At 41.5% G+C, this 27,260-nt stretch overlaps 1 protein-coding gene across 19 annotated transcripts in view; it reads right to left on the bottom strand.

Moving 5' to 3' along the window:
• Positions 1-27,260, bottom strand: part of PTPRM (protein tyrosine phosphatase receptor type M) — an 826,562-nt gene that overhangs the window by 59,458 nt on the left and 739,844 nt on the right. For all 19 annotated transcript variants that reach the window (XM_003817914.7, XM_063597202.1, XM_055102562.3 and 16 more), the window contains one exon: positions 3,513-3,610. In XM_003817914.7, coding sequence (XP_003817962.2) covers positions 3,513-3,610 — 98 coding nt within the window. The remainder of the gene's footprint in view (positions 1-3,512; positions 3,611-27,260) is intronic.

Genomic DNA, 27,260 nt, shown 5'->3' on the forward strand with positions numbered 1-27,260 from the left:
GAAGTAAATGCAGGAGTCAGATGGGACTATACCTCTCAGGGGAAGAAACACAAGCACACGAAAGCAGATGAAATGTTTAGGCTACATGAGGTGGCTCTGGTGTGCTCCGTGACACTATGGCGAGGTACTCTCTTTATTCACCTTGCTGGGCATTTGCTCAGGGCCCTGGGCCTGGAGGGAGAGGCTGCTGAGCAAGGCCATCTCTTCCCTTCAAGGAACTTGCTTTCCAGTGGAATTGGCCTTTTTTTTTTCAATAGTCATTAATGTTTTCATAGTAAAAGTAGGTAGATTTGGTGTGCGTAACAAAAAGGGTCTTTTTCTTCAGTCTTAGGTTTGTTGGTGGAAACCTACGGTTACACTAATAGCTGTATTATTGAGTCCTCGGAATGGGCAGGAACTTCTCTAACCTCCTGACATGTGGAAACTCACTGAATCTTTACGAGAACCCCATTAAGCAGGCTGTTATGGACTGAATATTTGTGTACCCCCAAAACTCAAATGGTGAAGCCCTAACCCCCAAGTGTGACTGTATTTGGAGATAGGCCTCCAAGGAGATAATGATGGTTAAATGAGGTCATTAAGGTGGGGCCCTCACCCAATAGGATTCGTGTCCTTGTAAGAAGAGACACCACAGAGCGTGTGCTCTCTCTGACACGTGAGGTTGCCGCAAGAAGGTGGCCACATGAAAGCCAGGAGGAGGGCCCGCACCAGAAGCGGAATCCTGCCAGACCCGGATTGGGACTTTCCAGCCTCCAGAACAGGAAGATAGTACATGTCTGTTGTGTAAGCCTCCCGGCTTGTGGCATTTGGTTATGGCAGCCCAACCCGGTGGACACACAGTACTGCTAGTTTCCTCTTTCCAGAGAAAGGTCTGTGGAAGGAGAGGCCCAGCACCCTCTTCTAGGCCGGGCTGGTGGTCCTCCCTGCCTCAGTAGCCTCCTCGCCAGCTCACCTGCACTCCCATGCTGGCTCCCGGCAGAGACATCATTGAAAGAAAGAAATGGTTTCTATACTTTTAGTACATAAAATATTGCTCTAGAAGTGTTTAAACTTTGCATAATAGCCCCATAGTACCTCCCCCCTTGTCTGGTCAGTTATTATATCCTTTGTAATACAGATAATTTTACGTAAATCTTACTATCATACATTTTCCTATCCTATTCCTTAATATGTTGGGCTTTTGGTGTCTTACATCTGGCCTGCTTGGACCTACTGGTCTATTCATCTCTTTCTATCTATGTGTGGCACCTATCATTTTACCTTTTACTGTAGTCTTGTCTGGTTTTGATATTGAGGTTATACTAACCTCTTAAAATGAAATGGGGGAACAAGTTTTCTTTTCTGTTCTCTTAGAATAATTTTTATAAAATGTATATAATTTATGTATTTTTATATATTTATAAAATGTTATATATTTTTAACATTTACAACATTTGAATTATCTGTTCCTTGAATATTTAGTACCTATAAATACACTGGTACATTTCCATGCGTCAATTTTTAACCAGAATTCGAGTTTAAGATAATTATTATCTACTCAGAATTTCTGTTTCTTTTTGAGTCAGTTTTGGAAAGTCATATTTTTCTAGAAAATTACCTAATTCATCAAATATATTGTTATTCATATTATTCTATTGCAGTACAAAAAAAATCTGCTATTGGCTATATGTGGTTTTTCTCTATTTATTTCTGATCTGTTGCCAGAGGTCCATGTTATTAACCTTTTCACAAAACCAGCTTTTTATTTTGTTGAACTTTATTATTGCTTCTGTGCTGTTTAGTTAATAAATTTCTATTCATGTTTATTATTTCCTTTTTTCTTTCTTTGCTTTTGCTCTGTTCTTCATCTGTCTTCTTGAATTAGATGCTTAGTTGGTATTTCTTCTTTTCTAATAACAACATTTAAAAACATGTATTTCCTTCTCTGGTACCATGTTATTTGCATCTGACAACTTTAACACTATCATGATACTTTATGATTCACAGTTCTAATTATTTTCTGATTTTATTAGGTGTTTACTTTGACCCTGGAGTTGGCCGAAGTGCTTTACCCCCACAGATCCTACCTAAGTGAAAATGGTGTAACTTCCTTGCCAATTCCCTGGGCTGGCTGGTGCTCCTCTCCCTTCTCCCTCCTCCCTCTCCCTACCTCCACTTCCCCAGTTTGCCCTTTCTCTGAGGGTCTACTCTTTGTGGGTTTTGGTTCTGTGTGGCAGTCAACATCTAAATTCTTAGCATTGTATGTGTCCACATTGTTTCCTGCCCTCAGTGAGCTTTAAAACCCGGGATCCAAGATCACAAAGACTGGTGCTGCCCACCCTCCCCCAACACTCACACAGAACCCCCTGCCCAGCCTCCTAAGGGTGCATGCAAGCGCTACACTCCCTAGGATCTCTAGTTCTCACTTTATTTCTGGTCTGTAGTAGCTGTCTTTATTAAGGGGTAAGCTAAAAATTTAAAATATATATATTTGCATATGCATGTGATATACATATAAACATATTAAAATACATATTTATATTTTTATCTAGAATTTCTAGATGTCTGTAAGGGGATTTTCAGGTTAATGTGCCATTTTTGCTAGATATATATATACACACATATATATATATCTCCTACTTATATTGTGTGTATGTATATATATATATCCTACTTACTGAATATTCTCATTATGAGAGAATTGTGATGTCTTTCTTCTTCCTGGTTTGTGCCTCCTGAAACCTGAGAATCTTAAGAGACAACCCCTTTATGGCTCCTGTCTCACTGTTTCAATTCTAGGATAACCTCTAGGCTGCCTTTGCTGAGGGCAAATCTCATGATGCCAACTTCTCTTCAGTTAGCACAACCATGGAATTCAACCTACTGTAAATAAGGCAACTGCACGCTGTGTGTTGGCTCATTTTAAAATTTCACTTTGGAAATAATCCTATAGCATACTACTACTGAGATTACAACTATGTAAAAGTTTCCTGGTTAAATAAAAGCACTGCTCATAAACAGTTACTATGGAGAAGGTAGTACAAGACCTTCAGAAAGATGATGCTTTCCATTCCACAGGTTTGGAAACTGAGACACAGGAAAGGCCAATTTAAGCAAGAGAAGATGCTGGAATTCTAATCTAAGGATTGAATCTAGAGCTGCACACTGTTTTTAGAGCCAATTTTCTTGAGTTTGGGAATGTAGTCATGTCTAATGCAGCACCCATTGAGTTTTGACACTCAACAATCAGCATTCATGCTTAGAGGTATTTTTGTGCTCTCAGTATAGCCCGATAACAACTGCTTTTAAATCTTGAGTGCCTTTCCTGTCTGTTGCTATCGCAACAAATGAAAGCAATTCAGGCTATGTTTACTGATAATTTATAAGCAAGTGCAGCAAGCAATAGGAGGAGCTGGAGTAGTTAATGTTTTGGGGAGTACACATAATAGTTCAAAAGCTTGCCTCATGCCTTACTTTCTGTTACCAACTAAGCAAGGAACAAAATGGCCATTTGCAGCAGATGGTCCACTCACCCTTCCCACTTCCACAAGATTGGTCACCATGATGATACTTGCAGTGTTTTCGTGCCACACCATCCTCCAGAAGTCATAGATGGTTTCCTGCATTGGCCCTGCAGCAAAACACAACAGAAACTTTTTGTTTTTGTTGTAAGTTTCAACTGGAAAATTTCCGGGGCTTACAAATACATCTATTAATACCCACATGCAGTTCCCTCACTTGTACAGATGGACACAGGTCTCTAGTGTCAATGCAAAAAGATACCCTTTCTAAAACTGCACCTATAGAAATATCAAATTTGTCATTTGTCGCTGAATTTTCTCATGTCATCAAACATCTGCATTTGAGCTCTTTTTACCCTTCTTAAACTACTACCGTGAAAGAAAGTTATTTCTCCATCATTTAGCTATTTATCTCCATAGTACTCAAGAGTGAAATTTTAAAAAATAGATAACATTACTCTTTCTGCTAACAATTAGCAGATATCCCAGGGAAGTGGTATATAGAATGAAATGAGCCTCTATAGGAAAAATGGCCTCTTCTTGTTTCTAATATTTTTCTTATTCTGTGCTATCTGTCAAATTAATCCATTTTTTTTTCTGCTTTTGACTTTCTAAAGTAAGAGAGAGAAGTTAAGAGTTTTAAGCAGTTGCACTTCCTCTCACTGAACATAAAGATTCCTGGCAGAACATGAATAGCCATCTACTTCCTTAGCTCTTGGGATCTGAGCATTAAAAAGCTCTTTCCTATGGCTGGAAAAATATATATTACAAAAGGCCAGTGCTACAGAGAGAATCAGGTAAAGAAAGTTGGAATTTAAAATTTCTTTTAATCCAGATTTTAAAAAAACCCAAACTCGACTTTGTGTCCATGCATACTTGAGGGTATAAATGTAAGCGTAGAAATCTTTATAAGACATGTAGAAAGGCAAGGAAATGAGAGAAATGCAACTTCAAAGGCTTGGAGAGTCACATGATATATGTGAAATCATAAAAATGTTCAGGCACATCCAGGACCAGAACCCAATTGTACTAGGTATCTTGACATTTCAGATTGCCGGAGCTGGAGCTCAAATATTTGAATTTGAGATTTGCTTCTGCCTTTTAACTGGCTGTGTGATTAGGGGCAAGTTACTTAGCCTCTATGAGTTTCAATGTCTTCTTTCTTTATATACTGATCACAGTAACACCTCTCAAAGTTATTTTGAGGATTCTTGGAATTAATGTATATTCAGGCATTTTAAAAACAACAAAGCAATAGAAAGAAAACAAGATGCATTTAACGATGTTTATTAATAGCTGTCCTTTTGCAGCAGCCTGGACACTGAACAATAGTGACACACCCAAGGGGCCCTTCAGTCACTCCCCATCCCTCTTGACCAATTAGCAATCGGTTCTTGTGTAATGTTTCTTCTCCTTCCTCCCTGTCCAGGCCTCCTTCCTTTCTCTCCACAACACAAATTCCTATCATTTCTCCCTTGCTGCTTCTGACTACACTGTTACCCTCCCCGTAAAAGCTGACTTGCTCTCCTGATGTCTCTGCATCTAATTCCTTTGGGGAAGGGACCATGCACTCTGCCTCCCACAAAGCTCCACCAGCCATTTTGGCCACGTCCCTTGGCATGTGCGTGCCATTCTCCTGATGTAGAGGCTGAAGATTTCAGTGACTTTAATCTAAGGTTACAGAGGGGACAAGTAAACATCGGATTCCATCAATCACTACAGTTCTGGCTTGCAGAGAGGTACATTCATTGTGTACTTAACAGCTTGTTACTTATTCACAAGGGGAAAAAGAAGCAGTGAGTCCTTCTTTGCGCAAACAGCCCAATGTGACCCCTGAATCAAAGGGGGGGGGGGCTTCACTAGGTACACAGGGCTGTGCCACCTACTCAGAAACTTCCAGAAATAGTTCTGATGACAATGGCTCTAGTGGATGAAATCAGAGGTCGCAGCATCATGGACAGCTTGTGCCTGCAGGAAGAGCAAAGCCACTTCCCTTGTCAGGGCCCAACAGGGGTCTTCTCACAGGCACTCTAGGCTAGGGGCCCCATTCTGCCTCCAGCATATTCCTCACTCACCCCTTCTTGCCAGCCGACATTCTGGGATTGCTCGGTATAAGACCCCTCCCGGAGGGGAACTCAGCCTTCTTCGTTTGCTGCTGTTTTCTTAGTGCCCTAGGAAATGCCTGGCACACAGCAGGAACCCAGTGAATCAATGAATGGATGGTAAGTCTGTATGCATGTGTGTAAACCATATTATTATGACAGTGTTATGTTAAACCCATACTAGGTACTAAGTCAAATTAAGACATGATGTTTCTATGATTCCCTTTCTCAACTTACATTTCTAAGATTATCTGGAGAAGCTTGAAAACACAGCACCTTTCCTCCTTTTCAATTCATGGAAAGGTGACATCTTCTGCAAGGATTTCTTCAGAAGGAGCATAATTATCACTGTCCTCACAGCACAGCCTTGGAGCTCTGGAATTAAACCACTGCTCCCAAGCACTATAGAGATCACTCCTCTCAGTTTCCCCACCCAAGGCTCTGCTTCCAGCTTAGCTCAGTCCATCACCCTAGGTAACCACAGTACAATCCTAGCTTCCCAGTGACTGTTCTCTACGGGAGGCAATGGTTCTCAACTCTAGCTGCTTATTAAAATTACTGTGGAGATTTTTAAAAATTCTCAGGTCCCAACCCAAGAGACTCTGACTGAACTGGGTTGGGGTGGAGGTTGGGTCTGGGTGTGTTTTCAGATCTCTCCTGATCTATAGCATCAAGGACATCGGCTTCGTCTTCCAGTATAACCATCAGGTGCTCTCCTATGGAGTTGTAACTGTGAAACACCAAAGATTTGTTTGTTCTGAATCTCCTGACTAGTCTAACCTTGCCTGCAAGCTCTGTGAATCATGGAATCCTGTTTTGCTCGGATGTAGAAGGAACTCCATTCATAACATGTCATCTAGGAACATGACCATGCCACCTCACCTCTGCGGCTGGGCATCAGTTAAGATGGCCTGGGTTTTTACATGTTTACATAATGAAATTCGCATTGTCTTTAAAATAAAGGGTGTTTATAAGCACTAGCAGCTCACTTGGCTGATAATATACACTTAGTTTTTGTGATTTTCTTATCCATTGACCTACGCTAAAAAAAGATTAGGATACAAAAATAAACTAGGTGAAATTCTTTTCATTGCTAAAATTAGATATGTGGATCCAGAAGAACAAAAAGAATTCGGTGTTAAAATCTAAAAATGAAATTGAACACAAAGATTATTCTAAATAGATCCCAGAAAGAAAAAAAAAGTGCAGGCAGAGACATCTCCCTGCAGTGCAGCTGGCCTCGCTTTCTCCTGTCTCCGCTCTCCTGCAGGCACGGGGCGCTGTGCAGCCAACACTTGGCGGCCGTTCCTTCTGCCACACGCGTGGCTCCCTCCCTGGCCTGGTCACTGTGGTGGCTCAACAGTAAAATTGCTCAGGGGTGGGCACTGGTGATTCGTGGCTGATGATTCCAGGCATTTTTCCAAATGTTCATTCAAATCCTGTTTTTTTGTGGGTTTTTTTTTTTTTTTTTGAGGGTAGAAAATAGGGAAGGTGCCCAAATAAGGTTTTTAATGCAGAATGTATCAATCCTGTTTTTCTTGTCTCTTCCACATATTTCAAATCATTTCCCAAGATCTCAAGTATTACTCAGCTACCTGTCTCCTGGCAAAATCAGAACGTACCCTCCAGGCCAGGGGAGGGGTGGACTTTACTGTCACCAAGAGCTACTCCATTTGGATTCAGCAGCTCCTGGCGGGGTCTGAGTGACCACGACCATCATGAGCCAACATCACAAGTCCAAAGATGTGAGCCTGGTACACAGGGAGGCTCCTCTTAGCACCCATGCCCTTGAAGGACCTGAAGACAGGGGGAACAGCATGGGAGGTCAGTAAGCCTTTGCCTTTGACCTCTGACTCCCAAGGTCACTGTGGATTGCTCACAGAGTGGACAAACAAACTCCCAAGATTTTTCAGAGCAAGGAGCTCTGAAAAGCCTCCCTCTCTCAAGGTGTGAACAGATGTGTTTGCAAGACAGGGCATTTGATTTCCGCAGTTTCTGGCTGCGGGGGAGCCACTGCAATTGCTGTGGTGGTGCGTTTACAGATGTTTGCACAATAGGCAACATGGTTAATCTCAGCAGTTGTCCCCCTGTGGGAAATTTGAAAGGTAACATCTAGAAATTTCTATAATATCAGGCCAGTAATACATTCCGTCTCCTCCAGCTGGCAGGCACACAGAGACCTCTACTGAGAAGGAAAGGTGCAGGGGGCCATTCCTGCCACCACCAAGCCCCAAAGGGAAAAAAAAGGGGGTGGAAAGTGTTTTTTTTTCAATAAAAAACATTAACCATTAACAAGCAATGAAAAGCATTAATGAAAGACATTCAAGGATGGGCCTTATTGTATAAGATGAGTTCTCTAGTTCATGGGAAGTGAGAGATATCAAAAATCATCATTTCAACAATGTATAATATTCAGGTGATGGGTGCCCTAGAAGCCCACACTTCACCACTAAGCAATATATCCAGGTAACACCACTGCACTTGTACCCCTACATCTATAAAAATGATCATTTTCAAACCTTGATGACTTGTACCCCTGCTTTTCACATTTGAATTTCTATACACTATGTTTTCTACATTAACTAGAGCTGCTGAGAAGTCAAGGTCCCTTAAGCTCACAGTGGCATTTTCGAGTTTTTTGAAGTAAAGAAAGATAATATAAGTACAAATTGGCATTCCGTCATAAACAGAATAATGCCTAATATCCCTTAAACACTTACTATTTCCCAGGTCCTGTTTGAAGTAGTTTACATGACTATTGCATTAAATTTAGAAAACACCATCCTATGAAATAGGTCCTATTGCTCACCCCCATTTTACTGATGGAGACTGAGGCACTGGGAAGTCAAACAAGCTGTCTAAGGTCACACAGCTAGTGAGCTATAGGGCTGAGTTTTGAACCAGAAGTCTGACTGCATTACATCATGCCGCCTCATTTGAACATCGGAAGCAACTCAGAAGGGCTCTACCAGACAGGTGTGTACCACACAGTCCTCACAATCCCGGCAAGAAGAAAACAGGAGAGAACCCATATTAACCACACTGAAAAACCACCTCTTTAAAGGTGTTTTTTTTTTTTTTTTTAAGCATTACAATTTTAATGTAATGACATAGAACTTTGTATCTTTCTAGGTTTTCATTTTTTTTTACTTTTTTCCATATATATATATATTTTTAATTATACTTTAAGTTCTAGGGTACATGATCTCAGGTCACTTCCCTCCTTTAACTACTCCAAGGGCCTCCCACTGATACAGAATCAAATTCAGCTTCACAAGCACAGCCAGCCCCCAAGCGTCTGTGCTTACCCGGTAGGACTACTTCAAGAGCACAGCACACCCTGTTTCCTCCACTCCATTTCTGTCCCCCTCCAAACCCCAGCCACCATGACAACTCACCTATTTACCAAGTGGATGAATACAACACCCCAAACCCACATGGGGCCTCCCCTGAATCCGTTCCCTACCCCTCAGCCAGGGCTCATCTATGAAGACTGTAAACCCCACATGTCATTTTCCTGCATAAATCCTCCCACGGCTTTCCGCTGCTCTCAGAGTAAGCCCTAAATTCTTTAATAAGGCAAATGCGGTCCCACACAGCCTGTGCCTGGACTGTGTCAGGGCACCTGCCCCTCCCTGACCATCTATCTCCCTCACACTCCTTCCCAGCGTCCTCCCGCAAGACCCCCCTCTGCTGATGCGTCACTTAAAGCCTGCACATCTCCTTGCTGGTTTCAGCTGAGCAGTCCAAATGTCACTTCCTCAGGCCACTTTTCCAAGACCCAAGTGGAGGCTCCCTGTTTCTTCATGATGTTTAAAGTGAGTTGTGCTGCCAGTGTGTTTTCCATGCACATTTTCCTAACGTGGCCTCATGCCTAACTTGCTTTGTTCGTTTATACCACTGTCCCGGCCCCAGTGGGTATGAGTGGCCACCCCTGCGTGCAGCAGTTAAGCACTCAGCCTAGTGTTAAATGCCAGGCATTCTGTGAGGTATAGTAGAGATGTAAAAGTGAGTAATACATACATGGTCTCCACCATCCAGAAGCTTGAAATTTTCTAAGGTAGAGATAAGATAAGAACAGCCCACACTCTCATGTAAAGTACAGTAAGGCAAACATCCTGAGACACTTAAACCTCAACTGATGTAATTCCAGCTACTCAGAGGCAGAGACGGGAGGATTGCTTGAGCCCAGGAGTTTGAGACCAGTCTGTGCAACATACCTGTCTCAAAAAATGTAAAAAAACCTCCTCAAACTGAGCTATGCATACCCTTGGAGATACATAAAGACGATCTAAGGCATATATGAGTAGTTTTTCAAGTATTAATTTCCAGATACTTAATATCTATAAGGACTCTGCCAAAACTTATTCCCTAGGCAGGAGTCTCCAGCCTCCATATGCAATAGTCTTTCTTTTCTTTCCACTTCTTTTCTCTTTTCTTTTCTTCCTTTTTAAAATGTATTATTATATACATTTTTTTGATGATTGCTCTGTTGCCAGGCTGGAGTGCAGTGGCGTGATCTTGGCTCACTGCAACCTCCATCTCCTGGGTTCAAGCAATTCTCCTGGCTCAGCCTTCTGAGTAGCTGAGACTACAGGCACGCACCACCACGCCCAGCTAATTTTTGTATAATTTTTGTATTTTTAGCAGAGATGGGGTTTCACCAACGTCTCGATCTCCTGACCTCATGATCTGCCCGCCTCAGCCTCCCAAAGTGCTGAAATTACAGGTGTGACCCTACCTTTCCCTTTCCCTTCCCTTCCCCTCTCTTCCTCCTTCTCTCCTCCTCCTCCTTCTTCTTCTCCTTTTTCCTCCTCCTCCTTTTCCTCCTCCTCCTCTCCCTCCCCCTCCTCCTCCTCCTCTCTTCTTTTCTCTCTCTCTGTCTGTCTCTGTCTGTCTCTCTTTCTTTCTTTTTTTTGAGACAGAGTCTAGCTCTGTCGCCCAGGCTGGAGTGCAGTGGTATGATCACGGCTCACTGTAGCCTTGACCTCCTTGATTCAAGCGATCCTCCCACCTCAGCCTCCTGAGTAGCTTGGACCACAGGCACTATGCCCAGCTAATTTTTGTACTTTTGGTAGAGATAGGGTCTCACTATGTTGCCCGGGCTGGTTTGTAACTCCTAGATTCAAGCAATCTGCCTGCCTCATCGTCTCAAAGTGCTGGGATTGCAGGGATGAGCCACTGTGTCCAGCCTCACAATAGTCTTTCATACACTTGAAAAACCACCTATCTCAAATATGACCATGGGGCACTGCCCAGGTGTAAAAACCTACAGGTTTGGGCTGGAATACTGGCTCCAGAAACTCACTTCCCTGTCTGAAACAATTCTGTGAGGAGTAAAACTTAGCATTTTGGCTTATGTTAAGATGTTCTGAACTCAGAACTCTTGAAGCAGTAGAGGTTGGTAATATTTATTACTATTTATTTATTTATTTTTTATGAGACAGAGTCTCTCTCTGTCACCCAGGCTGGAGTGCGGTGGCGCGATCATGGGTCACTGTAATCTCTGGCTTCTGGGTTCAAGTGATTCTCCTGGCTCAGCCTCCAGAGTAGCTGAGACTACAGGCGTGCGCTACCACGCCCAGCTAGCTTTTGTGTTTATAGTAGAGATGGGGTTTTGCTGTGTTGGCCAGGCTGGTCTCCAACTCCTGACCTGAAATGATCTGCCCGCCTCAGCTTCCCAAAGTGCTGGGATTACAGGCGTGAGCTGCCACACCTGGCCATATTTACTCTTTTAAATGGAACCAGAATGCTTTCGAGGAGAGCCAAATTTTCTTGGATGAAACCCGTAAGTGAAAGTTTCATGAGTTTTCTTTCAGGTTTGGTATGCTTGAATCTGTAAGGCAGTTAAAAAACACCACATATCATAAAATATTTATCTTAATTACACCAATCCTCATTTTATCTTAGAAAGTATTTCATATTGTCTATCTCTTATTAACAAATACACTTACATAAACATGTGATGAAAGTTTTCGATATCAAACTCAAATGTTTAGAGCAGGTGCATAATTTCTTCAAACTTCTTTTGGGGATACACAAGAAGAAAAGTCTGAAGGCCAGGGTCGGTAACTGATGTATGAGGATGCCTGTGGCAGTCAAAGGCAGGAAGAGCTTAGGTCTGACTGGCGACGCAGTAGCAGGACTAGCATTGTTGAAGTCAGGTACCTGCCATAGGTCTCAAAGGACAGGGTGTGACTCTGAAGGAGGGGAGAGGGGAGGGAGGGTGGGGATAGCAGGTCCTCCAGCAGGAGCCACTTGTTGCCACTTGGGAGGGAAGGAGACTCCCATGGGGCCCTCTTGTAGGAAATGTAAAATTCTGATTAGATTTGCAAGTTCAGATTTTAGGAGTGGAAGACAACCATGACAGATACTAAAAAACATGACTAAGGAAAGTTCCGGTTTTAGAATCAAAGCTCGGGAAAAATCAGAGAAAGAAAACAGAGGAAGAAGTGTTTGGTTGTTGGAACGGACTCTACGGGGGGCACCTGTACTGCAAGGAGGTTTGATCAGGTATGGGCTCAGCCTTAGGTGTGACCAGCCATCAGCAGCTGAGGATGAAGTGGGAACAGGAGGAGCAAGGTACGGTGGGCTGAGAGAAATGGTAAACTGAGCCCAGCTATCCAAAGCCAAGTCCAAAGGCTCCCACTGAGCTCTCCTGCATGTTCTGGACAGATGCCAGTGTCCAGAGCAGAAGGGTCTACTCTTTCCATTGAACAAAACAACTCCTAAGAAACAGGAATATGTTGAATGTGAACAGTAAAGAACAGTGAACAAAAAGGTGGTCCGTATTGATTAATGAGAGGCAAAGTTTAAACATATTTTATAATTTTACAATTATTATGGCAAGAACAGCTCCCTGGGCATCCAAATGGCTGGTGGAGATCTGCAGCAGAAATGTCCAGGTGGTGATGGGTCGGGAATCCAACAGACAGCAGCAATGTGGCTGCTGGTGATGGCTCAGCACAGGGAGAGCCTGGGAGCAGGAAGGTCAGAGCCTATAGGGCAGGGGGCAGGCCCTAAGCCGGCCTCGTGTGGCTGGCAGGGCCAGCGTGGGCTCCAAAGCTCCCCAGTGTGGCAATGAGGCTCAGGTGGGCTCAGGAACCAGGGGATTGGTGGATAGGCTGACCTCTTGATTCAGACCAGGGAGGACTGGGGCTGTACTAGGAAGACAGTGTTAAAACCAATGGGGACTCTTGCCATCCCTAAAGCTCTGTCAGCAATAAGAGAACCAAGGCTTCTAGGCTGGAATAAGGGGAACCCAGGACAAGGGTGTTGGACAAATAAATAGGTACAACTAGATGGCTCCCTGCCAGGCAGGTGCTGGATGCTGCTCTTTATATGCACGATCTCATTCATTCCCCAACACAGCGGTGTGAGGCACCTACTCCAGCCCAAGAAACAGGCTTAGGAGATGAAGTGCCTTTGTTACAGCAGCACTGCCAGTATGTGGCAAAGCTGGAATTCCAATTCAGGTCAGCCCAGCAACACTATTCTGACTGCAGAATGAACTGAACTGCCCGAGACCAGGGCCCGTTTGAGCGCATCACCAGAATGTTTGTTTCTAGCGTGGTTCTGGGACCTGAAGGAGTGAGTGTGTGGTGGGTGGGGGTACACACTGAATGGCAGAAGTGCGAAGGGAAAGGGGAGGGATGTTAAGGCAAAGCAGCTGCAGGAAACCTGGGCTCTCTCTTTTGGGCACTGGCAGCCAGTTCCCTCCATCAGCAATGAAGATGGCTGAAGGTGGGACTTAACCACAGAAGACGATGAGCCTGAGAGGCATTCATTTTAAAGCTCTTGCTACAGGAATAAAAGTGGTCCTAAATTTTTGATCCATGATTGCTCCTGTTGCTGTTGGTGATAATCTATAATAAGGGTTACGAAGTCAGTTACTCAACATTTAGAGAACTAGTTGTCCCTTCAGTGGTTTTCTAAGTTTTTATTATAAAGCTTTATGTGATTTTTCAATATGATGCTTCCATAACACTTAAGTCTATAATTTTACATTGAGTAGCTTTTCATTTTTACAGTAGTGAGATGTAAATGGTAAAATATGCCACCATGCTTTACAAACTGAATCTGCCTCATGTGTCACAGAAGTGGTAACAGTGACACAGAATATACTTGGCTTCAGCATTAATAATCCTTAACATCACTTATTTGATAGTTGCATTTGTTCTCCTTTGAGGTTACTTATGTTAAAATCATGCAATTTTCATGAATAATTTTTTGTTTCAGCTGCAGAAAAGGAAAAGCAAAGTTGAGATGGGTGGGTACAAGGGACATGATTTGCTCATTATCCCGAATTGCTAAGAATATCCCAAGAAAATTACCATTTAAAGGAAACAATAGAAATCAACTAATGAATTACAAGCAAACACACTGAGAATTGTTCTACGATGGGGAAAACTCGGCAATACTTTAACCTAAAATCAAAAATATAACTGGCCTGTTAAAATCGCATTTTCTAAGGACAACTCTCACATGAAAAACTCTTTATGCCTAGAATTACAGGGTTAGAAGTGTTCACTGGTCCACTGGAATTTCAATTTGGTGACAGTAAAAGAAGACAAAAGCTATAATAAAATATACCTTTTTAGAAGTAGTGTTGAAAGTGATGACTTAAGTAATAAATGTTAAAGAATGTTTTGTTAATAAATTACAGTGATGCCACACAATGACACATCTCTTCTTCTCAACTGGAGTAGGGTTTCCTGTGACAAGAGTCTTTTCCCCTCACCTGGCCCTCTCTGGTTGGTGGGTACTTGCTGTTTGCCCAATTTCTTCTAAATTGCCTTGCAGGTGTGTACTCTTCTTATACCTAAAATCAGGCATATACTTTCTGCTGTATCCACGATTAGCCTTTTCTCCAGAGCACACAACCCACATGTTGATGCTTACATTTCACTCATTCCATTCCCCAAAATTCTCATTTCAGACTGAAGTAAGAAAGTGTGACAATATAAACCATGTGACTATTTGTGGCTTTCTCTACATAATTAGTTTCATGGAATGTTTGTTTCCGGGTGTATTTCTAAAACATACGAAATCCTGATTGGACACCAAAAGGCTATGTCAAATTTCATTAAGAGAAAATTGGCATAAACCAAACATTAACGGACAGGTTTTAAATAAACACTAAAATAGCCTGGGAAACCTCTGTCTATAATATGCTATACAACCCTTCAACCATCATCTCTTTTCTCTTTTCTGGTTAATAATCTTTTCTTTTAATCATTCATTCAATTAAAATGATTATGAAATGTTTAAAAACAAAAAGGACAAATAATTACATAGTAGATATTATTTAGTATGTCTTTATAATAAAGATAAATTTAATCAATAGCCATTTTCTTCCTAAGAAATATAAGGAACCTACCATGTTAAAGCCCCTCTCTAAAACACCCCTGTGTAATTCTTATCTCAGGAACTGCTTTCAATGAAGCCTGTTAGGAAGGAACTTGTCTGGTCTTTGGAATTAAGCTGTTTTCACTCACATGTCATCTGACTTTAAGTGTGCACCAGGGAAGCCTTCAGAACACCAAGACGTGGAGCTGGCGCTGCTATCAAGGCTGCTCAATTTCAGCAAGACTTCAAAAACAGAAGGAAAATATGCTTTTCCAGCTTAGGATGCAGCTGTTGTCTTTCCAACCTATGTTTGTCTACAGTTTAACAGTGAACAATGATGGCACTCTTTGTACTCTGGAGGGAGTACAGGATGTTGGTGCACACTTAAGTGGCTCCCTTTGATACATCCTTCTGGAAGGAAGCATTAACAGGTGTAGGATGTATCAGCTTTCATGAAAACTATACGAGTATACGTTATACTAGGGTTAAAACCTGAACTGCTTCTCTGCTATTGAGAGATATGTCTTTTGGAACATACAAAATGATAATAACAATAAGTAGCTAATATCTATTGAGAGGTTACTTGCAGAGCTGCTATCTGAGCCTAGGCTGTGCAACTCTAGAGTGTAGGCTTTCATTAACCATTCCGCCTATCTTCTTTTAGTGGGGAGCGGACAGTCCTGGCCTAGTTACTGACATAAAACATGGTTGTATATGGAAGAAATTTTAAGACCAAGTTGAAGAGATCTGATTGTGACTATGTTGCATAAAGCAAAGAGATATCTATGGGTAAAACCAATAATGGGGTGGTTTGTAGCCTAGCATGACTTGCTGTTAGAATTGAAATGTTCCAAAGCATTTCTAGAAACTCCATCTACCGAAAGAAACCATTATTTGCATTTCATTCTTTTTGGGCGATATTCAGTCCTCTTCTAGAATCGGACCTCCCTAGCAGTTACGTAAACTATTTCAGGTTGCAGTGGTACCACTGTGAAAAGGAATGCAAAGGTTTCTATTATTCTTGACACAGAAAGCAGGTCGAGAAAGGCAGACCCATCAGATTTGAGTGATGGGATATGGATTAGGGCACCAAAGAGGATCTCTAATATAGAAAAGAATAAAATGGGGGTAGGTAGTGTGTGGCAACAATATGCTATACAATGCAGAGATAGAGACACTGCTTCCAGAGGGACCTTCAGTCCCTGATCCCTGGGACAGACCGAATGGCGGCATGCATGGGGAGCTGAAAAGAGGCGCAGGAGAAAGTGCTGTGGCCTCGGAAGGAAGGAGCATGACAGATGTCCACAGCACAGAAGCATCCTGCTGGCGGAGGTACAGAGCATTCATCAGTGTCGGTCTCCAAAGAGAACGCTCAGAAACTGAGCTTGGGTACTTGCACATGCTGTAAAGAGGGGAACAGAGAGAAGGCAATCAAGGACAAAAAAAAAAAAAAAAAACAAACAAATGGCAGCCTTCAGAATGGAGAGGTTTGGTGACCCAAAGGATCTGGCTGCCTTCTGTCAAGGAAGTAAAGTGAAGGGAACAGCCTATATTCATATGCTTCAGGGGCTACTGCCAGAGAAATAAAAGCTTTCATTAGTCTCTATCTTCCTTAATTAAGCTCTTCTCAGTACACAAGTGGAATCCTCTTTTATTTAAGAAAAAAGAGAATAAATCTAATAAATGAATGAAATACAGATAAATTGGCTCCCTAGACATAGCTCAGTGCAGACAGTCTCAAATTTTCCATGGCAGTGAAGGGTGTTGCATGAGGAAATTTCCAGCAGCTTCCTTTTGAGTGAGAAGGCAAGAAAAAAAGTCACTGGTTATAGCTAGAAACTTCCTAAACTGTTTGCTGCCTTGAAAAACTGGTCCTAAACTGTGCCCATGGGTGAAAAAGAAACCTGGTACCCAGATTTCTGGAAAAGTGGTTCTAGCGCTACACTTGGTCTTATTTTTTCTTCTGTAAAATGGGGTAGGGGTGGAGAAGAGAAATGGCTTAAAGAAGTTCCTAGGCTGGGTGCAGTGTCTCATGCCTGTAATCCCAGCAATTTGGGAGGCTGAGGTAGGAGGATTGCTTGAGGCCAGGAGTTTGAGACCAGCCTGAGCAACATAGCAAAACCCTGTCTCTATAAAAAATAAAATAAAAAATTAGCCAGGTGTGGTTGCTTATCCCTGTAGTTCTAGCTACTCAGGAGGCTGAGGCAGGAGGATCCCTTGAGCCCAGGAGTTGGAGGCTACAGCGAGCTATGATTATGCTACTACACTCCTGCCTGGGTGACAGAGTGAGACCATGTCTCTTGAAAAAAATCTAAATAATTAAAAATCAAAATGAAGTCCCCAAATCTGTGGGTGCATTAAAATCACAAATTAGTAAGAGTTGGGTATCATTTATTTATACCTCCACACTGGGTAATTCTGAAGTCACTGGTATATTCCGGATCGTGTGCTGATCCTGGCAAGTGACAGGTGCACAGAAACCTTTGTTCAATCTTGAATGAACCAGGCTGTAAAGGAGTAGCTTTGCTTTGCAAGGACTCATGTTGCCGGAGGCACGGGGAAGCCAGCACTTTGGAAAGTACATGGGTATTAGTTTCAGCTCTCTCCTTTTAAAGGGCTGAACCTGAGAGAAAGATGTAACCTCACAGTTTTTCTTCCTGTTGAATAAAAGGCCCTATGGGGGAACAGGTCTGTCTTAACATATGAGGTTTCTCCTAGGTTGAACTTTGCACACACTCTATTAAAATATGAACGTTAGTCCATGCAGTTTGCAAATACTTTTGCATATATGACTCACTTGAACTTATGTGGATGAAGGTCACTTAAATATAGTTCTGCTTTAAGTGCCAACTGTTATAATAACAAAACAAGGAAACTGGACTGTGAGCTTCTTAAAGTTTCTATCACCTCTAAAAGATTCTACAAATTTTCTACTTCAAATGAGGAACCCCTCTAAATACTCTTGAAGGTTTAAAAAGCATTTGTTTTAAGACACCTTAAATCTGAGTGCTTGCTTAACAACAGGACATCATTTATTTTCAAATTATTCTGTATTAATTTTGGTTCTCTTATTAGAGGGCCACATTTTCCTTATGGCATCTATAACAACATAGGTGGATGTTACCTAACGTGCTCTATTTTTTACTTCATCTTTTAATTTTAACTCTTTCTTTAAATGTTCTCATTGCTAATGAGCAAGTTTATTTAGAGCACAGGGATGAGAAATGTCTATGAAAGTGACCATTTGGCTAATTGGCCACTATCTTTTGAAATTAATCTAGTGAAGAGAAATTATTGTTTCAAAGGAAGTTTCTGGATAAGCTGCTAATTGCAATTGTTCATTCTCTCTTGTAAAACCACAGATGGTTGGTAAAATGCAGGCAGGGTCTGTATAAACTTGGCCCTGGGTAGCTGGAATACTTATGACAGTGACTATTATGGAGTCACTGTTTGCCTGTATATAAATCACATTTTCTCAAAGCGTCCCAATTTAAATTTGGAAACCAGAGAATACTCCACTTCACTAGGTAATACTTTTAAATTAGTCTCAAATAGGACATAACAAATGAATCCAAAACATAACCTACAACTCACTGACAATGCAGGAACAACTTTGCCAGGAAGCACAGTGCTAGCTAACACAGAATTTGCACTTGAAGTGCAAGCTGCACTGGTTCTTGGAAGAATAAAAACAAAAGTTGTTTACTGAAGGCTGAGCTTTTGATTTAAAAAAAAGTTCTTTCAATTCTACTGAGAAATAATTTCAAGTGTTCATCTCCATCTGGAGGCCAGAATGCAGGAGAAAAAAGCTGCTTCACAGAGTGTGCAGAAGTTACACTGACGCTCTGAGAACCCTCCACTACCGGAATGGCTTGCCCAGGAAAGTGAGTGCAGCATTCAAAGCACTATTATTTATTGCTTCAGAGGCCTGAAGGGGAATTTTGAGCTGGGAAAATATAAACCATATTTATCTTTTTGAAAAATCCTTATTAAAACTATACCAGAAGTATGTGGAATAAAGGTAGAAGAAAAACAAACTGACAGCAAAAAGAATGAAGTCACTACAACAAAGTTTCAACTGTTGTGCAGTGTTTGAGGCTCTGTAAATATTTCCACTATAAACCTTCACTCCCCACATTTTTATTATTTTCACATAAAAGTTTGTTCCTAGCTGAAAGTATCTGGAGAGAACTTTTTAGGCTCCTCTTTTTCAAATTATGGACAAATTATAACTACAGACAAAACTGATTATATGTATGGGGACAGGGGTTACACAAACAGGGACAGGGTAGAGCCAAGCAAAGTTAGTTTAACAAGATGCACTGTCTCTAAATACAGGATTTGATTTACTGACATATGTAAAGAAAGTGTTTCTAAGAATACAAGCTGGCCAGCCTTTAACTTGAAACAGAAATAGTCAGAGATGTTGGAGATAATGCCACCAAAATCTGCCCCAGGATTTTGGCTTTGCCGGGCCAACATGAGCCATCCTTTCTACCTGGCTGAGATATTCTACTGTCTGAGTGGTGCGTGGCACACGGTAAGTCCCAATCCATTCATTTACTCATTCACTCATTCATTCTTGTGTTCTTACTGAGCTTATGTTTTATGCCAACTCACTACAAGACAGGTGGTGCATACTTATTGAATCATGAATAAACTCTGCGACCCCTTCTTCAGATGCCCTGGTCATGATGAAGTGATCTTCTGCCAAGGCATCTTCCTCTTCACACAGAATGCCCCTGCCTGACCTTGGCAGTTCTGTCTGATGGGTGGTTACAGTTTTCATTGTAAATGACTATCTGGCATCTGGTTCTCCATATCAGTTCCTGTGGTCTTTGCCAATGTGACCTGGCATCCTCAAAGATGACACTGGGCATCTGGATCCTCTGAGCATAAAAGGAAGACAGTGATGGCGGTGATAAGGTCAATGGCATGTGGTGGGGCCTATCTGGATGGCCAGTTCTCCACAGATCACAATCTCTATGAATTGTTCCAAGGCTTCTTAACTATGCACAGTTTAAGTTTGTTCACATGTGAGAAATGAAAAGTTCATGTCACTAGCTATTTAGGGGTTTACATAAGACTACTTACATTTTGAAATGTGAACATATGCAATTAGTAAGACCTACTCTGCTTTGCCTGAGTATATTTTCAAGGTCAGCAAAAAAGGACATTATTTTGTAAATGGGCAACTTACTAGGTATTAAAAAGAAAAGGCCCCTTTGCTGGGGCCTATGTCCAAAATGCTATTTCTTAGGTTATATTCCAGGATTTTTATAGTTTGAGGTTTCACATTTAATTCTTTAATTCATCTTGAGTTGATTTTTGTATATGGTATAAGGAAGGGGTCCAGTTTCAATCTTCTGCATATGGCTAGCTAGTTATCCCAGCAACATTTATTATTCAATAATAATAATAATAATAATAATAATAATGGGGAGTCCTTTCCCCATGGCTTGTTTTTGTCAACTTTGTCAAAGGTCAGATGGTTGTAGGTGTATGGCACTATTTCTGGGCTCTCTATTCTGTTCTGTTGGTCTATGTGTGTGCTTTTGTACCAGTACCATGCTGTTTTGGTTACTGTAGCCATGTAGTATAGTTTCAAGTCACATAAAGTGATGCCTCCAGCTTTGTTCTTTTTGCTTAGCATTGCCTTGGCTATTTGGGCTCTTCTATGGTACTGTACGAATTTTAAAATAGTTTTTTCTAATTCTGTGAAGAATGTCATCGGTAGTTTGATAGGAATAGCATTGAATCTGTAAATTGCTTTGAGCAGTAGGGCCATTTAAACAATATTGCTTCTTCCTATCCATGAACATGGAATATTTTTTCACTGTTTGTATCATCCCTGATTTCTTTGGGCAGTGTTTTGTAGTTCTCGTTGTAGAGATCTTACACCTCCTCAGATGTCAAAAGCAATGAAAACAAATACAAAAATTGACCAATCAGACCTAATTAAAGAGCTTCTGCACAACAAGAAAAACTATCCAGAGAATAAACAGACAAACCTACAAAACGGGAGAAAATATTTTCAAACTATGCATCCAACAAAGGTCTAATATCCAGAGTCTATAAGGAACTTAAACAAATTAACAAGCAAAAGCCAAATAATGCCATTAAAAATTTGGCAAAAAACAGGAACAGATACACTTGAAAAGGTACCATGCAGCCAGCAAGTATATGAAAAAATGCTCAACATCACCAATTGTTAGATAAATGCATATTAAAACCACAATGAGATACCATCTCACACCAATTAGAATGGCTATTATTAAAAAGAAAAAAATAACAGATGCTGGAGAGGTTGTGGAGAAGATGGAATGCTTATAGCGTGCTGGTGAGAATGTAAATTAGTTCAGCCATTGTGGAAAGCAGTGTGGGAAATTTCTCAAAGAACTTACAACAGAAGTACCACTTGACCCAGCAATCCCATTATTGGCTGTACATCCAAAGAAAAATAAATCATTCTATATGATTCATGCGTGATTCAGATACATACATACATGTGTTCATCACAGCAGTATTCACACTGGCAAAGACATGGAATCAACCAAAATGCCCATGAACAGTAGACTGGATAAAGAAAATGTAGTACAAATATACCATGGAATACTATGCAGCCATAAAAAAGAATGAGATTATGTCCTTTGCAGCAACATGGATAAAGCTGGAGGCCATTATCCTAAGTGACCAATCGCAGGAACAGAAAAATCAAACACTGTATGTTCTCACTTATTAGTGAGAGTTAAACACTAAGAACACATGGGCACAAAGAAGGCAGCAACAGACACTGGGGCCTACCTGAGGGTAGAGGGTGGGAGGAAGGAGAGGATTAAAAAACTACGTATCGGGTATTATGCTTATTATCTGGGTGACAAAATAATCTGTACACCAAACCCTCATGACATGCAGTTTACCTATATAACAAACCTGCACACGTACCCCTGAACCTAAAAGTTAAAAAATAAATAAATAGCTCCCTACAAGGTAGACTATTTTCATCTTCATTTATGATGAGCACAGAGATGTTAAGTAACTTGTCCAAGGTCACACAAGTTACCAATGGAGGAACCAGGGTTGGGGGTTGAGTTCAGACAATGTAGTTCCAGAGTCTGTGTTCCTAATGATTAAGCTATTCTGTGCTGTTTCTCAAAAACAGTAACAGGTCACGCATACATGGCATTTGCTCCATGCCAGGAATTGCTCTAAGCATTGATACATACATGAGTTAATGTAATCCCCAAGGTCACCTATGGGAGGCAGTATAGTGAGGTGGGGAGGAGCTTTGATGCTGGAGTTCAGTGGCTACACTTGAATCTGGCCTTTGCACTTTTAGGTCTGTGACTTGGAGCATGTTATTTCAAGTCTCTTTGTCTCCCTTCCTCTCATTTATAAATTGGGGACAATCCCATATATTTCCCATATTTGTGGTAAAGATGAAATGAGCTCTGTATGTGTGAGTGCTGGGAATGCTGCCTGGCACATGGTAAGGTCCTGACTATTATTACTATTTACCAAACACCAGGACTCTACCTGAAATAAGTTTAGGAAGTTCAAATACCTTTTCTGTGACAGCACAAGAATTTGGATCCCAGCCTTCTGGCTGTGGTACATGTGTTATTTCTACTACATCCTGCTTTTACAAAATAAACATCCGCTATGGGACCTGCTACTCTAGTCTCTGTCATTCAGAGAGAGCATTTTCTAATATATTATAATTGCTAAAATTGTTGAAAGGTGAGCAAAGGCATAAACTTTTCAGCACGAATGCAAAATAACAGATAGGCAGAAAACCCAGCCTGAGATGAACCGTAAAACCCAAACTGACCATGGTTCAAAATACTAACGATTATAACAATACTCTAGGGCATTTTACTACAGGGTTAGGCTAGTAAACATTTTAGTAATAGTTTGTTAAAGTTAGTAAAAATTTTGATGCTTTCAGGAATGTATTTCACAGTTATAAACAATCTATGACATTTTGTTAACCCCTAAGTATGGTTTTTTAAAAAGCAGGACTGCATGTTCTGCACATGTACCTCAGAACTTAAAGTATAATTTTAAAAAGTAGATTAATTAAGTCTATGGTTTCTGTCTTATCCCCAAATAGCTTTTAATGTTTCTGACCAAAGTAAAGTTCATAACCTGAGGTCCATAGAATTACATAATTCATGAATAAAATTGGGGGGTGGGGGTAGTCCATGAACCACCTTAAATGAAATTTTCTTTCTGGGGAAATGATCTTGATATTTCATTAATTTTGAAGGAAGTTCTGTGTCTTCCAAAGGTGAGGGACATTTGGGCCGGAGTGCACAAGGCTGGGCGGTCCTATGGAAAACACGGTTGGGGGCACAAGGGTCTCCCTGTTCTCACGTGGGCATGGGGGCTTCTGTTTGGAGATCCTCTCTCTAGTCCTGGACTCTACAGGGTGCTGTACAGAGCTAACGCTGATGGAGACAAAAAGAAACTATATATGGCAAGATGAAGGCTAAGTTCGGAACCCCAATCAGGTAGTCAACCCTGTCAAATTAGCACAGTTCAGAAAGAAAGAAATGATGAAGTGGGCATTGAGGCACCTAAACTCAAAAAAGTAATGTGTGCATCTCAACAATCTATAGCTCAGGTTACAACATTGAAGACAATAATAATTAACATGTATTTTCAGACATGACTGTATCATCGAACATTTGCTTTTTATTGTGTTGTCATGAGAAGCATCATAACTTAGAAAGCAGGGGCTGGATCTGGATTAACCATATGGTTTTGGGGGGTGAGCAGGCAGTACACAGGAAAGACCACACCAGGCCTGAGCCTCTTTCTTGGGGGATCCCAGTGCACAAATGACTCTGGAAAATGCTCACTTAGAAGTGAGGAAGGATGCTCAGGACTGTGCAAGCCATGTCTAGAACAGACTCACAGCAGTTTCTTCAGTAACAGCCTTGCATGGTCTTTCCCTGAGTTATCTGACTCTTGAGGTAAGTTTTAAAATTAAAACTAAACAAAGCCGAGTGCAATGACTCATGCCTGTAATCCCAGCGCTTTGGGAGGCCATGATGGGAGGCTCCTATGAGCCCAGGAGTCTGAGACCAGCCTGGACAACACAGATTTAGGGAGATCCTAAATCTACAAAAAATAAAATAAAATATATTAGTCAGGCATGGTGTGCAACTGTGGTCCTAGATGCTTTGGAGGCTGAGGTGGGAGAATTACATGAGCCCAGGAGTTCGATGCTTCAGTAAGCTATGATCCCACTACTGCACTCCAGTCTAGGTGACAGAGTGAAATCATGTCTCTAAACAAAACCAAACAAAAATCAAAAGAACACTTATCCAGGGTCCCCATGGCTGCCACCATGAGGCCAGCAGGTGTTCTATCCAGTCGGTTCTTACGTGTGTGTCTTCATCCAGCTTGCAGGCCATATAGTCTCCAAGGTTGCATTTTGATTGTGAAATACGATCACTTCTGGGCAATCCTACCCACTTGCATGCTCTTCTGCCCATCACTTGAGCCTGCTTTTGAAATCTCCACTCTGCCCTGCCTCTACATACAGACATGCAGTAGCGGACACGACTTCCTCTCCTTTGAGCCCCTGGTTTGCTAAATCATAAATCTTGAAAGTTACTGTTGCACTAATGTCTGGTCAGTCAGACATGATGAAGTTAATATTGGGTCATCATATATTAGTGGCCAGACAGAAGACAATTAAACCAAAGGGAGATAGGAAGAACATATTAATACTAAAAAAGCAACAGATCTGGCTTGAATGGGATGCTTTCAATTTGCAGAAACGTCACCCATTATTATCAAAGGTCAAAGTCAGTTACAGCTAGAAAAATCAATAAAATTGAGGGTGGATGGGAGGAGGAGACCCAATACATAAATTTATAATATGTCCTCTGTATTGAAGGAACTTGATGAACATCTGTGCATTACTAACTCTTGGAAGTAAAACTGGTTGTCAGCAAACTGGACCATTTGTATAGTTTCATAGGTTCCTGCTGTGAATATATTTTAAAGAATTATGTTAGTGCAAAACACAGGACAAATAGAGCAAGAAGACATTTAAAGACTGCATCTGCCTGCTGGTCTTCATTGCCCATTTTGTTGGCCTCTTGGAGGTATTAATGTTTTTTTTTGTTTGTTTGTTTTTCAACAAAGGTGATCTACGAACATATTCTACCTGTCCATGCCAATTAGTGCAGATTATCATCAGTGATCTTGATTACTGGTGATCTAAGGCTATTAGTCCATTATCTTGTGGTATATAATAGAAGATTCTAGCTTTCTCATCTGAACATCATGGTCTGAATGTATTATCCTTAATATGATATGTATAGTCTTGACTGCATGTTAGATTAAAAATATTCATTCATTTTCCCTCCTCTCCCTGCACCACCACCAGCAGTGATGTTAGTACTGCCAGTTTGAGAAGTCCAATCTGCAGCCCACCTTGTACCAGGGAAAGGCTGCCACGACCTGGTACACAGGGCATTAGTCAATGCTCTTCTCCATTAAGGGCAGACTGGTTGTCTACTGCAAACTGATGACATTTGCTATTTCTTATCTGCTTACAAATACATTTGCTCATTAACACTAGAATGCTGCCAGAGAGGGTTACTGAGCTATTAAGTATCACTCACATGAATTCTGCAGAAAGTGACTTCTCTAGTGGCATTTCTCTTTAAAGAATAATCTACAGGGAGAGAGGGGCAGAGAGAATGGACAAAGGGAAGGAAGCCTGGTAAAGGGCCATGTCTAGACCTTGGCAGTTTCAGTCTCTACTTTAGCTGTTCGTTTAGTCACCTTAATCTAGAGGGCCTCAATATTGAAAATACAAATAAGAGCAACTTAATGTTCTTGTTATCTATGAAAACATAGCTTGCTAATCAAGTTATTGGAGAGGAACGAAGCTCGGGAGTATTTTGGGTATTTTACAATCAAATTTTCACACGAATTTACAAAAACTGTTAATTTCAAATTATCATAAAATGTATTAAATCTGATGTTGTGATGCTTAATTTAGAACCTTCTGAAAGCCATCAGAATGAATTTCAAACCCCTAACAACAGGTTCCTCTAACGGCATTGATGAATTCCGTTTGGAAGCAGCAGGGTTAGGAGATGTCTAGGACCAGACTCTGACATGCATCCTTGTTCTATCCCATATGTAAGAGCTCAAGCTGAGCCTTGCTTCCTGAAGACCTCAGCAACCTCTAAGTAGCAGGGCCTGCTTTGTGCCAGGTTCATACTGGAAACTCTACAGACAACTTCGCATCTAGCTAGCAAAGTGACCTTGGAAGGAGCCATTACCAACTTCAAGTCATAGATGATGAAAGACAGTGGGAGCTCCAGCAGGTCATCTAGACCTGAGTGCAGAGTACTCTAGTGGTGATGTGAGACTGTGGACTCTGTGTGCTGTCACCCAGGTTCTTGGGGTGGCTGTGGGCATGGGGCAGGATCAGTTTCCACAGTGGCTCCATTTCAGCCATAGCTGGAGCTTTTCCACCCCAAAGCTTTGCTGTCCAATGCTACCACAGGGAATAACCAAATGTAGCTATTTCTATCAATATTAAAATTTAAAATTCAGTTCCTCATTTGTAGTAGCTGTATTTCAAGTATGCAGGAGCCACATGTGATTTGTAGCTATGATATCGGACAGTGCAGATAGAGAGCATTCCCACCACTGCAGAAAGTTCTACTGCACGGGCAGATCCAAGTGTTGGAATTCTGCTCTCTGGCTACAACTGCCTCTTTTCCTAAGCTATGACTCATCAATGGGACCCAGCCTCAATCCGTTAACTCCTTCCCTCTCCTCACGGTCCAGTGGACACCTCTGACTGCCCTTCGTCCAAGCCTGGACTTTCCAACCCCAATTATCTTGGCATCGTTGATTCCCTTGTCACTGACTGTCTGTGTACACCCTGCCCCCATGCCTAACCTTTGGCAGATCACATCCTTTTCACTTCCCTGCTACTGTTCCTGGGATGTAGCCTATTGCCGAAAACAATGATAAAATAATAAAATGGGGAGAACATGTGCTGTTCAGCCTTAGCTGGGTCTTCTCTGCTTCTTACTCCTTCTTCAGTTCATCCCATATTGACTCACTGACTCATCCTTTAGGATGCCTCATTCTCTAAAACCTCGCTCCCTCATGACCCCCACCCTCTGCAGATGACCCACCTCATACGCTGGGAAAATCACCCAAAAACCATTGCCATGAGCTTCCTCAACATGTCCTCTAGCTCTTCTGTTTCCTTTAGCCAAGGTGACCCACCAGCTGCTTTCCACCTGGGAGAACTAACTTTCTG

This window comes from Pan paniscus, chromosome 17 (genome assembly GCF_029289425.2).
Source record: "Pan paniscus chromosome 17, NHGRI_mPanPan1-v2.0_pri, whole genome shotgun sequence".
Classification (NCBI taxonomy): Eukaryota; Metazoa; Chordata; class Mammalia; order Primates; family Hominidae; genus Pan; species Pan paniscus.